Source organism: Bos indicus x Bos taurus, chromosome 13 (assembly GCF_003369695.1).
Source record: "Bos indicus x Bos taurus breed Angus x Brahman F1 hybrid chromosome 13, Bos_hybrid_MaternalHap_v2.0, whole genome shotgun sequence".
Lineage (NCBI taxonomy): Eukaryota > Metazoa > Chordata > Mammalia > Artiodactyla > Bovidae > Bos > Bos indicus x Bos taurus.
Window position 1 is genome coordinate 3,593,942 of NC_040088.1, and position 16,918 is coordinate 3,610,859.

General features: G+C 45.5%; 1 protein-coding gene across 3 annotated transcripts in view; it reads left to right on the plus strand.

The window, feature by feature from the left end:
* The window catches only part of ZFP64 (ZFP64 zinc finger protein), a 75,376-nt gene that overhangs the window by 14,579 nt on the left and 43,879 nt on the right, over positions 1-16,918 (plus strand). For all 3 annotated transcript variants that reach the window (XM_027558242.1, XM_027558245.1, XM_027558243.1), the window contains exons 3-5: positions 2,496-2,657; positions 7,564-7,626; positions 11,497-11,748. In XM_027558242.1, the coding sequence (XP_027414043.1) occupies positions 2,496-2,657; positions 7,564-7,626; positions 11,497-11,748 (477 nt within the window). The remainder of the gene's footprint in view (positions 1-2,495; positions 2,658-7,563; positions 7,627-11,496; positions 11,749-16,918) is intronic.

Consider the following 16,918-nt stretch of genomic DNA (forward strand, 5'->3'; position numbering starts at 1 on the left):
CAGGCAAGTGGAGGTGATTGCTCCCCTAAGCCTTGATCATTCCCGCTAAGAGTTTGGTGCCCAGTTCTGTTCAGCTATAGGGATTAGTGTTATTAAGACTCAACTGTGCCCATATCCTGCACTATTGATGCCCTCATGAAGCTTCGTGATATCCTTGTGAAGTGGGCACATGATTATCCCCACCGACGGGCTGGGAAACAGGCTCAAAGGAGCTCCTCGACTGGCCTGAAGTCCCATCCGTGGGAAGTGGCTGAGCCTGGACTCACATCAGTTCAGATACACATTACAACACCTGAAACGGGGCTGCGCCTTGGAATCAGCGAGACGGCTGCCGGCCCGGAGGCAGTCACCAAGGAATTGTCTTTGCACGTTTGTGAATAACCTGGATTATTATCAGTGATCACTGTTCTACTCACTTCGGCAGAGATGTGTGCATTTTTTGGGGAGCTCTGTGTGTTGGGTTTAATTGCTGTTTGAAATGTCTCCTGAGATACTGCAGGATGGTTCGGGTTGAAGATGAAAAGTAACTGTACCCAGAAATACCTAGAAATAGTAGTAGGGGGTCCATTTGATATTGATGAAGCAAATTTTGTTGCTGGAGGAACAACCATTGGGTTTCGCAAAGCTACAACTGAGAGAGATGGAGTCCCTCGATTAGACAAAGTTGAGTTAAGGTTACTGCTGAGCTGCATGGAAAAGCATGGTCTGCACCATTAGTTCTCAAACTTGTGTTTATCAGAATCACGTGGGCAGCTTGTTAGGCCAGATTGCTGGGCCCACCCTAGAGTTTCTGATTCAATAAGCTGGGGTGGGGCCTGAGAACTTGCCTCTGCAGCAAATTCCTAGGTAAGTCCATTGCTGCTGGCTGGGGACCACACTTTGAAAACCAACAGCTAAATCCCAGAGTAGATGAAACATCTCACCAAGAGGCAGGTGTGGTTGATCAGGTCATCAAAGAGACTTGGCAAGAAGATGGAACTTCAGTTTGTCAGACTCTTTTGCCAGCTTTAAACAAAAGCCACTTAACTCCCCACTACATATTTCAGCTGAGAAGACGGGAAACCATGAGTTTGCTCAAACAGCAAATGCCGATCCACCTGGGTGTTCTTTGCCACACACTGGGATGAGGCTGTCATTGCTCAAGGTGCCCAAGAGCTGCATGCCAGGAACGTGGGTTTCCTGTCAAATGTTCAGTGAAGCCTCAGAGAACTCATTCGATACATGTAAAATCTCTAAGGAATATCAATATATGTAAAATACCTAAGGAATATGAAAGCAGTGTGTTATCATGTGTTGAATTGACAGCTTTTAAAAATTTATTGTATATAAAATAATGTGACATCTTACAGTCTATAACATCTTAGCTTCAAAGAGAGAGAATGTTTGTTTTAAGAGAAAATATAACTGGCACCTCAGACCTTTGGAGTGGGTATTCCTGCTGCAGGCAAAGCCAAAATAGGGAGTGATGTCAGGCCCGTGTTGATTTAAAGAAGTGTACTTTGTAAATACAATGGAGAAATGTCACAGGTGGTGCCTCTGTGACTGAAGTTTGGGAAGCAGAATATGACATTGGTTCTCAGAATCATCAGGAGGGCCTCTCAGCCTGACAGGTTCACCTGAACAAGCCGCAGAGGGCGTATTTACTCCTGTCTGAAGCCAGATCTCCATGTGACGATTACATATAATAAAGGAAAAAAGAAAATACATATTCCCAAACTGCAAACTGTTAACTTCATTAACAAAGCAGTAAAAACAATTTTAAGAAAAGACATTTGGGACTGCCTGTTTTACCTGTTACAATGACAGATGTTAAAGACAAAGATGATAATGATGTTTGGTCTTCTTTTTATTCTTTTTTCCTCAAAACTTCCGTGAGAATATAGGTTGATTTATGGGTTGGTTGGTCTTAGGAATGCTTGAAGAGTGTTTGTGTTTAGAGAGTATTTGTAGTTTGCCCAGAATTCCTTCAGTCAGCTCCCTTCTGGTTTTTGAAAGGATTTTGTGATAAAGTTTATGAAAGGACAGTACCTAAATGCATTTGGGTGAAGTTAACAGAAAACCTACCTGGTATAAACGATAGGGCATTTCTTGTTTATTTAATGAGTGTGGATTTGAATAGGTTTCAGGGCTCTGGCCCAGCATCTCCCTTTATGGTTACAAAGTGGCTGCCTCAGATCCAGACATCACATCCTCATCAGGCATGTCCAAAGACAGACAGCAGGGGAACCAGGGCAGCAAGAAGGAGTTTTCCTCACCTACCTCTCTTTCCGCCCCCACGTTTTTTTTAAATCAGGGAGAAAATCTTTTCCAGAAGCCCCCGCAGCGGATGTTCTCTAGTGTCTCATTGGCTAGAACAGGGTCGCGTGATCACTCCTAAGCAGCAAGGAACAGTGGGAAGACAATCCAGCCTAATCGTTCTCACAAAGGAATGTAGGCAAAGGGAGTAGCTACTGGGGATTCGTATTATGAAAATTAATAATCATCCTGTCTTTTAGTTTCAGCTCCAGAATTTGTTTTTGAACATGGCTATCAAACGTATCTGCCCACGGAAAGCAACCAAAACCAGACAGCCACGGTCATCTCTCTCCCTGCCAAGTCGCGTGCCAAAAAGCCCACAGCCCCACCGGCTCAGAAGAGGCTTAACTGCTGCTATCCAGGTAGAGGCGACACTGAGTCCTGCTTGTGTAGAGAACGTGACGTTTAACAGGTCCAGGGCTCGAGCTCCTGGATTCCCGACAACTGGGCAAAGCCAGCTGCAAACTGCCCGGCTTAGAAATCAACACCCCAGAATTTCCATCATCACATACGACACACCTCTCACTGTCTCTGGTCACCATGCACTTGGGCCCTAAGACTTTAACAGCCAAGGACCTTTGAATGGGAACAGTGAGAATTTCAGATTACTGTGGCTTTCTCTTGGTGCGACGGCTTAGGAAGATATCCAGAACAATTGTCCCTTACCTACTTTAAAAAAGGAAAACAAAAAAATTTATTTGGAAATAATTTCAGATTTAGGGAAAAGTTGCAAAAGTAAAACAAAAAGTTTCTGAGCACCCTTTTGTTATGGTTCGGTCGCTAAGTCGTGTCTGACTCCTTTCCACCCCGTGGACTGCAGCGTGCTGGGCTTCCCTGTCCTTCCCTGTCTCCTGGAGTTTGTTCAAACTCATGCCCGTTGCAGTCGGTGAAGCTAACTAACCTTTCCTCCTCTGCCGGGCCCTTCTTTTCCCTTCAGCCTTTACCTTTCATCTGGATTTCCCAAATATTAACATATTACATTTGCTTTGTTTTTTCTGGTGGTTGGTGGATTAGTCACTTCAGTCCTGTCCAACTCTTTGCAACCCCATGGACTGTAGCCTGCCAGGCTCCTCTGTCCATGGGATTCTCCAGGCAAGAATACTGGAGTGGGTTGCCGTTTCCTCCTCCCGGGGATCTTCCCGATCCAGGAATTGAACTGAGGTCTCCTGCATTGCAGGCAGATTCTTTACCAACTGAGTTACAAGGGAAGCCCGTTTTTTTCTAAATGTACGTATATTTCCCCCAAAGTTGCAGACATGACCTTTACCTCTAAGCACCTTAATACACATTTCCTAAAAACAAGGAAATTCTTTTATATAACCACAGTACAGTCATCCAAATCAGGAAATTAACATTGATAAATGCTGTTATCAAACTGCAGACTTTATCAAGAGTTTGCCAACTGTCTCATTAAAGTCCTCTGTATCAAAAGAAAAATATTTTTCCCTTAGTCCAGGATCCAATTTGTGATCACACACGGCATTTAGTTTTCATGTGTCTTTCAGTTCAGTTCAGTTCAGTCCCACAGTCGTGTCCGACTCTTCGCAACCCCATGAATTGCAGCACGCCAGGCCTCCCTGTCCATCACCAACTCCCGGAGTTCACTGAGACTCACATCCATCGAGTCGGTGATGCCATCCAGCCATCTCATCCTCTGTCGTCCCCTTCTCCTCCTGCCCCCAATCCCTCCCAGCATCAGAGTCTTTTCCAGTGAGTCAACTCTTGGCATGAGGTGGCCAAAGTACTGGAGTTTCAGCTTTAGCATCATTCCTTCCAAAGAAATCCCAGGGCTGATCTCCTTCAGAATGGACTGGTTGAATCTCCTTGCAGTCCAAGAGACTCTCAAGAGTCTTCTCCAACACCACAGTTCAAAAGCATCAATTCTTCGGCACTCAGCCTTCTTCACAGTCCAACTCTCACATCCATACATGACCACAGGAAAAACCATAGCCTTGACTAGACGAACCTTTGTTGGCAAAGTAATGTCTCTGCTTTTGAATATGCTGTCTACGTTGGTCATAACTTTCCTTCCAAGGAGTAAGCGTCTTTTAATTTCATGGCTGCAGTCACCATCTGCAGTGATTTTGGAGCCCAGAAAAATAAAGTCTGACACTTTTTCCACTGTTTCTCCATCTATTGCCCATGAAGTGATGGGACTGGATGCCATGATCTTCATTTTCTGAATGTTGATCTTTAAGCCAACTTTTTCACTCTCCACTTTCACTTTCATCAAGAGGCTTTTTAGTTCCTCTTCACTTTCTGCCATAAGGGTGGTGTCATCTGCATAGCTGAGGTTATTGATATTCCTCCCGGCAATCTTGATTCCAGCTTGTGTTTCTTCCAGCCCAGCGTTTGTCATGATGTACTCTGCATAGAAGTTAAATAAGCAGGGTGACAATATACAGCCTTGACATACTCCTTTTCCTATTTGGAACCAGTCTGTTGTTCCATGTCCAGTTCTAACTGTTGCTTCTTGACCTGCATATAGGTTTCTCAAGAGGCAGGTCAGGTGATCTGATATTCCCATCTGTTTCAGAATTTTCTACAGTTTATTGTGATCCATACAGTCAAAGGCTTTGGCATAGTCAATAAAGCAGAAACAGATGTTTTTCTGGAACTCTCTTGCTTTTTCATGATCCAGCGGATGTTGGCAATTTGATCTCTGGTTCCTCTGCCTTTTCTAAATCCAGCTTGAACATCTGGAAGTTCACGGTTCACGTATTGCTGAAGCCTGGCTTGGAGAATTTTGAGCATTACTTTATTAGTGTGTGAGATGAGTGCAATTGTGCAGTAGTTTGAGCATTCTTTGGCATTGCCTTTCTTTGGGATTGGAATGAAAACTGACCTTTTCCAGTCCTGTGGCCACTGCTGAATTTTCCAAATTTGCTAGCATATTGAGTGCAGCACTTTCACAGCATCATCTTTCAGGATTTGAAATAGCTCAAGTGAAATTCCATCACCTCCACTAGCTTTGTTCATAGTGATGCTTTCTAAGGCCCACTTGACTTCACATTCCAGGATGTCTGGCTCTAGGTGAGTGATCACACCATCGTGATTATCTTGGTCGTGAAGATCTTTTTTGTACAGTTCTTCTGTGTATTCTTGCCACCTCTTCTTAATATCTTCTGCTTCTGTTAGGTCCATACCATTTTGGTCCTTTATCAAGCCCATTTTTGCATGAAATGTTCCCTTGGTATCTCTAATTTTCTTGAAGAAATCTCTAGTCTTTCCCATTCTGTTGTTTTCCTCTATTTCTTTGCATTAATCGCTGAGGAAGGCTTTCTTATCTCTTCTTGCTATTCTTTGGAACTCTGCATTCAGATGCTTATATCTTTCCTTTTCTCCTTTGCTTTTGGCTTCTCTTCTTTTCACAGCTATTTGTAAGGCCTCCCCAGACAGCCATTTTGCTTTTTGCATTTCTTTTCCATGGGGATGGTCTTGATCCCTGTCTCCTATACAGTGTCACGAACCTCATTCCATAGCTAATCAGGCACTCTATCTATCAGATCTAGGCCCTTAAATCTATTTCTCACTTCCACTGTATAATCATATGGGATTTGATTTAGGTCATACCTAAATGGTCTAGTGGTTTTCCCTACTTTCTTCAATTTAAGTCTGAATTTGGCAATAAGGAGTTCATGATCTGAGCCACAGTCAGCTCCTGGTCTTGTTTTTGCTGACTGTATAGAGCTTCTCCATCTTTGGCTGCAAAGAATATAATCAATCTGATTTCGGTGTTGACCATCTGGTGATGTCCATGTGTAGAGTCTTCTCTTGTATTGTTGGAAGAGGGTGTTTGTTATGACCAGTGCGTTCTCTTGGCAAAACTATTAGCCTTTGCCCTGCTTCATTCCGTATTCCAAGGCCAAATTTGCCTGTTACTCCAGGTGTTTCTTGACTTCCTACTTTTGCATTCCAGTCCCCTATAATGAAAAGGACATCTTTTGGGGGTGTTAGTTCCAGAAGGTCTTGTAGGTCTTCATAGAACCATTCAACTTCAGCTTCTTCAGTGTTACTGGTTGGGGCATAGACTTGGATTACTGTGATGTTGAATGGTTTGCCTTGAAAACGAACAGAGATCATTCTGTCGTTTTTGAGATTAAGAACAGAGATCATTCTGTCGTTTTTGAGATTAAGAACAGAGATCATTCTGTCGTTTTTGAGATTGCATCCAAGTGCTGCATTTCGGACTCTTTTGTCGACCATGATGGCTACTCCATTTCTTCTGAGGGATTCCTGCCCGCAGCAGTAGATATAAATGGTCATCTGAGTTAAATTCACCGATTCCGGTCCATTTCAGTTCACTGATTCCTAGAATGTCGACATTCACTCTTGCCATCTCTTGTTTGACCACTTCCAATTTGCCTTGATTCATGGACCTAACATTCCAGGTTCCTATGCAATATTGCTCTTTATAGCATCGGACCTTGCTTCTATCACCAGTCACATCCTCACCTGAGAATTGTTTTTGCTTTGGCTCCATCCCTTCATTCTTTCTGGAGTTATTTCTCCAGTGATCTCCAGTAGCATATTGGGCACCTACTGACCTGGGGAGTTCCCCTTTCAGTATCCTATCATTTTGCCTTTCATACTGTTCATGGGGTTCTCAAGGGAAGAGTACTGAAGTGGTTTGCCATTCCTTTCTCCAGTGGACCACGTTCTGTCAGATCTGCCCACCATGACCCGCCCGTCTTGGGTGGCCCCACAGGCGTGGCTTAGTTTCATTGAGTTAGACAAGGCTGTGGTCCTAGTGTGATTAGATTGACTCGTTTCCTGTGAGTATGGTTTCAGTGTGTCTGCCCTCTGATGCCCTCTTGCAACACATACTGTCTTACTTGGCTTTCTCTTACCTTGGACGAGCGGCATCTCCTCACCGCCGCCCCTTCTGACCTTGAACGTGGAGTAGCTCCTCTAGGCCCTCCTGCGCCCGTGCAGCCGCCACTCCTTGGACATGGGTCTTTAGTTTCCTTTAATCTAAGCTTTTGTCTTTCATGAACTTGATAGTTTTGCAAAGTAACAGGCCAGTTATCGCATAAAATGTTCATCACTTTGGGTTGTCTGATTAGACTTAGATGCAGCAGTTTGAGTAGGACGCATGGAAGTGGTGTTATGCGCTTCCTGATACCTGGTGTCAGGATTCACACTGACGCTGCTGGTCCTGTTACCTGGTATTAATGTTCGTCCGCTGGTTAAGGAAGTTGCTTCGCTGTTTCTCCGTTCTAAAGTAAATGTTTCCCTCTGTCATTGATCTTTCCTTGCCTTTTGAAGGTTGCCAGTTCAAGACTGCCTATGGTATGAAGGACATGGAGCGTCATTTAAAAATCCATACTGGTAAGTGGTCACACACATCCCTCCTCTGCTGGGAGCTGGGGGTCCAGCCAAGTCAAACACGTGATATGACACAGACCTCCCTGGTCATCACGGGAATACAACACAGATGAAATAAAAACAAGACGCTGTTTCTACACATGGTTTTGGCAGAAAATGTTTAGAGCAAGAAAGCTCAGTGCTAGAATCGATGTGAGCAAACTGAGGAGTGGAAATGTGAACAGTATGGGCATTTCGAAAATTGGCCCGCCAGAATTAACTACAATTTAAATGTACCTGCTCTTCTCACCTGGAGGAGAATATCTTGTAAGCATATGTGTATATGGTGTGTGTGTAATGACTGGAAAACAGAGCAAGTAGGGGGAGAACAGTAACTTTTCACTTAGGTATCTTTACACTGCGTCACTGGATGGACACCTGAGTGTGTTGTTTTTGCAATTTCCAAGGGGAAATTTGACAAAAACTATTTTCAAGGGAGAAAAAAAGACTGATGCATGGAAAAAGAAACCCACAATGATTTCTGGTGATTTAATTTTCTTTAATGTATCATTTTTGTGTCTCCCAGACTTTACACATGGAGAAGGAATTGCTTTTAGGCTATTTTTAACAAAGTATTAGATGCTTATAACTCAAATGATATAGTCATGTATAAATTCAATGAGGATCCATGTATATAAGGGAGGGACACTGAAATTTGTATTGGGCATCACTAATTGCCCAAAATCTGCTTAGCCTCAGATAAAGTATCTATAAGGTAAAATGAAGAAGATAAAATATCCAGCAGTTATCTCAGATATTCCTTGGCCACAGGTCTAATCAGCCTCACAGCATCTTGTCATTTGAATTTCATCGAGTTATCAGACTCTGAAATTATTATGTTTCAGGTATTGGTAAGCATTCTCAATGTACCAAGCAATAAGCCTCTCCTGGTGGGTTTCCTATGTTGAAGTTCCATCAGTCACATATAGCATATTCATCACTGCAAGAGGAAAGTGCTATCATGACTTATGAAAATTAGGGAAATATTATAAAGTATAAGTGAGGACAGTGGCCTGAAGTTCACTGCTGCAGATCCTCAGGGAGCGTCCTCTCCTCCCGGTTAACCAGGCTTGGGCTTGTAAGGTGGTTTCTGTATAACTCTAGCGTCTCCATTAACACATTCAAGTCGGGGTGCTGACAATGCCCTTGCCTTAGAAGAGGGTGTGGCCAGGACCAACGGGATCAGGACTCTGCCAGCAGAGCTGGCCAAAAACCACCCGCCTGGCTCCACCACTGTCCAGCATCGGAGTACGCAGCATGGCACCCACAGCTGTAGCAGCTGACAATAACGAGAAGTGATGGTTGCTGGATTTTCTGACTATGAACATTTTTAATAATCAAATTATAATCTTTAATACACTTCTGTAGAGGTATTCTTAAATCCCAGATGTTTATTCTATGAAGATAGTGATGACCTTTGACTGACAATTGACTTTAGCACTTAGCTATTTAGGATTTGGTCAAAATATGTGTTTGGTATGTAAAAAGTGAAAATCCTGACTCACTGCCTGCTTCATATCGGATACATGCCCAAAAGTCATCAGTCTTTATAGTCCAGCGTGTCTCATTCTTGAATTTTGGCATGCCTATACTGGGCTTGCTGTGCTTAGTCGCTCAGTCATGTTTGACTCTTTGCATCCCCATGGACTGCAGCCCACCAGGCTCCTCTGTCCATGGGATTCTCCAGGCAAGAACACTGGAGTGGGCTGCCATGCCCTCCTCCAGGGGATCTTCTTGACCCAGGGATCGAACCCAGGTCTCCCACATTGCAGGCAGATTCTTTACCATCTGAGCCACCAGGGAAGCCCATACTGGGCTTTAGCAGACACAAAACGTACTTTTTCCATTTCTTATGAAGTTGATATCGTAGACGCTATCACTGCAGCTTGCTGTTTCTCCCTCAACGCCGGAGGTCTTTCCACATCCATATGTGTATGTATCCACTTCATTCTTTCAATGGCCAAGTAGGAAATTGGTTCATTAATTTACAGTACATCCATACAGTGAAATACTTCACCCTAACACTTACGTTCTAGAAATTTAATGATATGAACATGATTGAAATTATTTCAAGTATAAGAAAGTAGTCAATAATAGGGAGACAGTGTTGCATTTGGCTAAGAAGGCAAGGCCATCCTGGATTCTAATCCAAGTTGAGAGGGTTAAGTAAAATCTTTGAGAGACACAGTACCATTCAAAAATAAGTATTTAAATTGATATTGGCCAGGAAGGCTTTTGTACCCCAAAATGTACACACACACATAGAAAAGTCATCAGAAAAATATACATCAAAAAATTGGCAGGTGTTCAAGGGTGGCAGGGCTTCCCTGATAGCTCAGTTGATAAAGAATCCGCCTGCAATGCAGAAGACCCCAGTTCAATTCCTGGGTCAGAAAGATCCTCTGGAGAAGGCATAGGCTAACCACTCCAGTATTCCTGGGCTTCCCTTGTGGCTCAGCTGGTAAAGAATCCACCTGCAATGCGGGAGACCTGGATTCAATCCCTGGGTTAGGAAGATCCCCTGGAGAAGGGAAAGGCTACCCACTCCAGTACTCTGGCCTGGAGAATTCCATGGACTGTATAGTATAGTCCATGAGGTCACAGAATGGAACACAACTGAGCGACTTTCACTTTCACTTCACTTTCAAGGGTGGCAAGATGACAGGTGTGTTAGTGAATACAGATTAAGCTGCTGTAACAGAGACGCTCAGATGCCAGCTCACACACGGTAGGGGTCTGTGTCCGTCTCGCATAACTGTCCAGAGGTCAGCGGGTGGTCTAGGCAGATAGGCAGCGAGTTCTGGGAGATCGTCTGAGGGCTGAAGTTCCCTCTAGTGTCGGTGCGTTGGGCACATATCCACCCTCTGCAGCCGTCATGGCCTCACGTGTTTGTTCACTTCCCCGTCTTGGTAACCGCTGGCAAGACAGGTGGAAAGAGAAAAAGTAAAAGTCAAGCAATTTCCTTTTACGAAAGGAACACGTTTACCTTCTCTGCCGTTTGATTGATGATGACTTTATCACAGAATCACCTCTGGCTGCAAGTGAGGCTGAGAAATGTATTCTTAGGCTGGTCAGCCATGAGCTCAGAGACTTAGTTTTAGGCAGTGTCTGTTATGAAAAAGAAAAAAGAACAAGTGGGTATAAAAGACAATGTTTCTCATTTTTACTTAGCTGCACTTTAAAATTTGAGCAATTTTTAATTGATAAGGAATTCATATTCACTGTCAGAAAAATTAGAAAATCCTAATAAACAAAATAGAAGCAGTTCCCCGTCTCCCACAACGCCAGCTCTTGGCCAGCTATCCATCCAGCTTTCTTCATTATTATTGTTTCTTGGTTTGACTACACTGGGTCTTGGCTGCGGTCTGTGGGATCTAGTTCCTTCACCAACGATTGAGCCCTGGCCCCTTGCGTCGGGAGTGCAGTCACTGCGGCTGAACCACTAGGGGAGCCCCATCTAGTTTTACTTTTAAATTGGAGTATAATTGCTTTACGATCTTCTTTTAGTTTCTGCTGTACCACAAAGTGAATCAGCTATGTGTGTATATATATTTAAGCATATATATATAATATACATATCCCCTCCCCCTTGAACCTCCTTCCCTCCCCGCCACCCACCCTCTAGGTCATCACGCAGCACCAAGCTGAGCTCCCTGCGCTGTACAGCAGCTCCCCACCAGCTGTCTATTGGCAACTAAAACCCATCCGTCTAGTTTGGGGGGGAGTTTCAAAACATTCTTGGGCGACTCTGCCTTACTCTTTTCTTAAGGCCGCGGGAAGTAAGCCTTTTTCCTTTCTCATTTGCTCCCTGCTGCCGCACGTGCTTGTCTGAAGGCGACAAGCCCCACAAGTGTGAAGTCTGTGGCAAGTGCTTCAGCCGGAAGGACAAGCTGAAGACCCACACGCGCTGCCACACGGGCGTGAAGCCCTACAAGTGCAAGAGCTGCGACTACGCGGCCGCGGACAGCAGTAGCCTCAACAAGCACCTGCGCATCCACTCGGACGAGCGGCCCTTCAAGTGCCAGCTCTGCCCCTACGCCAGCCGCAACTCCAGCCAGCTCACCGTGCACCTGCGCTCCCACACGGGTAAGTCCCCTGTGCGGCCCTCGCCCTGCGCGCCCGCCGGCCTGGCGCTCAGGACCGGCGCCGTCTGGTGCCGAGTCACGACCTCGGGCAGGGAACTGGCGCCAGCTCACCCCCCCGCTGTGCCGTCTTGCTTGTCATCTGCTCGGCAGCATCTTTCTCTGTACAACAGGGGAGAACAGCCAAGTTCCAGCTTTATGCATTTCTTTAGTAACTCAGCCACTAGTATTTAATCAAGAAAGTGCTCTAAATAAAATAGAGATATAAAATGCCTGTTTAGTAAATGTCTTCACAACATGTGGTTAGACATTTCAATGATTTTTTAAAGAATGCTCATCACTTCATCATGGGACGGCTTGATGGAAAAACTCAGCAGAGTAGGTAACTTAACAAATTACGTACGTTTTCCTTTTAGCAAGTGTGTGTCTGTTAGCTTTTGATTCACTGACGCTGTGTAACCACCACCAAATCTCAGTGGCATTTTATGTTAGTAAAAGCACTCATTGCTCACATACTTCAGGTCAGCAGGCGGTTGGCTAGACATTCCATTGATCTTGGCCGGGCTTAATCACGTATGTGGGAAAGGCCAGGTGTCCACGGACCTTGGCTGGGCATCTGCCGGCTGTCCCCCTGCTTTGGCTAGGGCCGTCTGGCTCTGTCCACATATGTCATGGCCTCCTTCTGGGACCAGTGGGCTACTCCAAGCTTGTCCTTCTCAGGACGATGGCAGACAAAACAAGCATGCCCCTGTGTGTAAGCTCATTGCAAGCCTCTGCTTGCATCCCGTTGGCTAAAGTCAGTTACCTGATTGGACCTGGTATCAAGGGGTAGGCCGAGCTCACCCACAGTGGAGGGTCATCAAAGGTTACATGGCGAAGGCCGTTTTCACACCAACCAGAGTTCATTCCACCACCATCCACTTCTCTCTGACATGCAGGTACATTCTTGCTCTCTCCCCAGACCCCCACAAGTCACATCTAATCATAGAATCAGCTTTACAGACCAGGATCCTATAATCTCCATCAGGTACAGATATGGCCTCTCTTGACCTAGAGCCTTTTGCATTTGAAATAGAAAGACAAGTTGTCTGTCCCCACACTCCCAAACATCGCAGTGAAACACAGTCAGAATACTGAGAATAATCCTGCCATTCCAAGGGGAGGAACGGGAGGCACTTGGCAGTCACTGGTCCACAGACTTCTGAACTCTCTCGGGAAAGGTGCTTCCAGGTCCCCCCACTCTGAGGACAGGGAGTGTTTCTTGAGTAAGCGTTGGCCCAGCTGCCTGGCTTTGGGCTCTGTCCCCTGCAGCGTCCTGTGCTGGCCTTCCTTCTCCACTTCTGAAAAGGAGTGGAAACGTACTTTTGAGAAACTTTCTCCACCTGCTTCCATCCTAGAGAAACTTGGGATCTTTCTGGATTTTATTTTACTCTAGACTGGTGACGTCGTTGCTAGTAAAGCTGCCTTAAAAACACTGTGCATCTCCTATGTATTTGTGTGCCAGAAGCCACACCCATACTCCTCTTGGAGACTTGCCTTACTTCTAAACCTAATTATAGACCCTTTGGGCATGTAGCCTTCTGGAGGTTGAAACCAGTGAGACTTTTGGGAATCCTTGTCCAGCTGAGAGGACTCAGCCGGCAGCAGCTTTATTCGTCTGGAGATTTTAACCAGGAACCTTACGCTCTCACCCCTCTTTCCTCATTTGTCCTTCCCTCAGAGATCAGCTCCCTGGATATGATCTTTGTCCCCAGGCTTTTGTCTTACTTTGAAAATCTTTTGCTGGTTGGAGACGAGAAGCTTCATCCAGACCAGCACATCTTTGGCTTTCTAGATTGTCTCTAAATTCTGTCTTGAAATGGCCTGTCCTTGTTCGAGTTTGTCTCTTTCCTATGGGACCTCATCAGACACAGCTTGTAAGATACTTTCACTGTTCTGCTTAGAACTGATCTCTCTGCTCAAGTCCAAACTTCAGTGGGTACACCTTCTATCTTCTGAGTCACAACAGGCGGCAGTTTTACCAAACGTTCGCCGTTCGGTGCTGGCCATTGCCACTGTTCCCTGCTTCTGCCTGCCGCCCAGGCCCACAGTCAGCGCTACGTATTTCAGTTTCCTGTTAAGGCAGCGCTGTGCTTCTGGACGCTGATACATGTATCAGCTATCTAATGTCACAGTGACGCTGTGTAACAAAAGGCCCCAGAAAACCTCGGTGGGTGCAGCAGCGTGTCTTCCTTGCGCGTGTTCAGGGATCAGCTGAGTGTCACCGGGTCAACTCTGCTGGTCTTCGTTGGGCTCACTTACAGATCTGAGAATCTGCCGGCTGTGGGCTGGGCGTCCAGTGGCCTTGGCTGCAGCAGTGCAGCTCTGCTCCGGCTCTGTCACCCTGCTTCTGGGACCAGCGGGCAAGGACAGGATTGGCCCTCTCAGGCAGTGGGTGACAGAGGTGCACGTGGGCAAAGCCTAATTCACGGGCCCTGGTTCAAGGCCTACTCGCATCAAGTCTAGTTGGCACACCATCCGCCAAACCCAGTGACATGATTGAGGCTATCCTCTGGGGGTCATGGAAGGTCACCCTGCCCCTGCCGGGAGAGCCTGCATAACCACATACCTGGAAGAGGCCGTGGCTGCAGAGACGGCTAGGAGGTGGGGACCTCTGGGGACATTAAGATACTATAGCAAGTTAAGACGTTGGCATGACTGGTGGCCATTTGATTTTCTTCAGAAGTCTCTCCCACCTGAGTTAGGAGCACTGAAGGATGCATTTACAAAAGTGGGTCAGAGTCAACTTAGGGAAAGCTTGCCATTTATAGTAGCATATTTAAGTGCATCTAGAAAAAGTATATTTTCTAAAAATTTAACTGTATGCCACTTACGCAGTGTCTCCATGAAACATTCATTTCCCTTTTATAAATCTGTGGCACTTGTAAATTTTTATAAGTTGTAAGATTAATAGGAGTTTGTTTTTACCTTTTCATCTCTTGGATCAACTACCTTGTCTTAGCAGCAACCTGAACTCAAGAAAGCTCTGTCAGCTTAAATACGTCAGTTGCTTATCCATTGAGCACCATTCATTGAGTCCCACCAGGTACCAGATACTGTGGGGACCAGGTAGTGGGCAGGAACGATCGTAGTCATTAGCTTTGAGAATTTCTGGTCCTGTGGGACTGGTACTAACATTTCTGCCTCATTTAAGAAATTAATTTACGGTTAAAAGGAAAAGGACTTCCCTGGTAGCTCAGCTCGTGAAGAATCCGCTTGCAATGCAGGAGACTGGATTCTATCCCTGGGTCAGGAAGATCCCCCAGAGGAGGGCATGGCTACCCACTCCAGTATTCTTGCCTGGAGAATTCCATGAACAGAGGAGCCTGGCAGGCTTCGGTCCACAGGGTTGCAAAGAGTCGGACATGACTGAGCGACTTTCACTTTCACTTTAAAAGGAAAAAGAAGAAAATATAAAAATTTTTTTAAAAAGGAAAAAGATGATGAAGAGATTTAAAGCCTCTGCTTTCATGTCAGAAAGTGCTGTCAAGCTCTACAACTCAGCTATGAGATTTGGTTACCTGGTTTTTCCAGGTTTGACCTTTGCTGGTTGCTTTGCAAAAAAAAAAAAAATGGCAAACAGATGGTCACTAGTTGGGGCAATGATGTAATTGGAATGCCTAGTAGAACATTCTGGAGCAACAGCTCTTCCTCTGAATTCACAGACACCTCCACCCAGAGGCCCATGAGTAGAATTTAGGAGGTCCGTGAACTTGGATGAGGGAGAAAATCACATCTTCATTCTCACTGATCTTACTGGATGTGATGTGTCCTTCAGTGCTGAACATGGGCATCCAATCTGATTACAGTATGTGTGACCTTGTCGAAAGAAGTCACAGATCTTTTTATTGCAAGTATTTTTGATAGATCAAAATATAGTTTACTTTCTTCTCTATTAAGAAATTATTGTAGTCCCTAGACCCGCCACCGGGGCTTGTCACTTCATGCTCCAATAAAGCACACACATTGCCAAATCACAGATTTTTTTCTTTCAATTTTTGATAACTTCAGTACAATTAGTTTCCCTTGTCTTCCTATTGCTTTTTATTTTAGTCTACCTTGTGCATTTCAGACTTCCCTGGTGGCTCAGATGGTAAAGCGTCTGTCTACAATGCGGGAGACCCGGGTTCGAGCCCTGGGTTGGGAAGATCCCCTGGAGAAGGAAATGGCAATCCACTCCAGTACTATTGCCTGGAAAATCCCATGGACAGAGGAGCCTGGTAGGCTATAGTCTATGGGGTCGCAAAGAGTCGGACTCGACTGAGCGACTTCACTTCCCTTTGTGCATTTAAACGTCGTCCTGAGAAAGGGTCCACGGATTTCACTGCCAAACGGGGGCCCATGGCATGAAAAGGGTTACGAGCAACATTCTAAGGCAGAAGTCAGCAAACTTTTTCTTTTCTAATGGTTTGATACATTTATTTATGGCTGTGATGGGCCTTTGTTGCTGCATGTGGGCCTTCCCTCGGTGCAGTAAGTGGGGGCCACCCCACAGTCGGGGTGCGCTGGCCCCCACTGCCATGGCGTCTCCCAGTGTGGAGCGCGGGCTCTAGGGCGCAAGGGCTCAGCAGTCACAGCACACAGGGCTACTTGCTCCAAGGCATGTGACATCTCCCAGACCAGGGACCGAACCAGCATCTCCTGCTTTGGCAGGCGGACTGTCTACCACCGAGCTACCAGGGAAGCCCAGCAAACTTTTCCATAAAGAGCCAGATAGTTAATACTGTAGGCTTTGCGGGCAATACATTGTCTGTCACAGTTACTCATCCCTGCTGCTGCGGCACGAAAGCAATCATCAACAACACATTATCAGACGGACGCGACTGTGGTACAATAAAACTTTATTTACAGAAGTGAACTGTGGGCCGGATTTGGCCCATAGTCCGTATAGCTTACCATTCCTTGTTCGAGAGTTTTGTGTGAATGGCCTTAGTGGCACTGTAGTCATGCAAAGCGTTGTTTGGTTTGGAGCATCTTCATTTTCTCAAAGCTTGTTTAATCTGCTCCCCGCCATTGTCGAGCATCTCACGACGATGTTATAGGTCTTGTACCAAAAAGCTGGAACACAATCCCAGTCTTTTAAGTTTATGGTAAGAAAGCCTTGGTCGTATGTACAGATAATCACCCAGCACCTG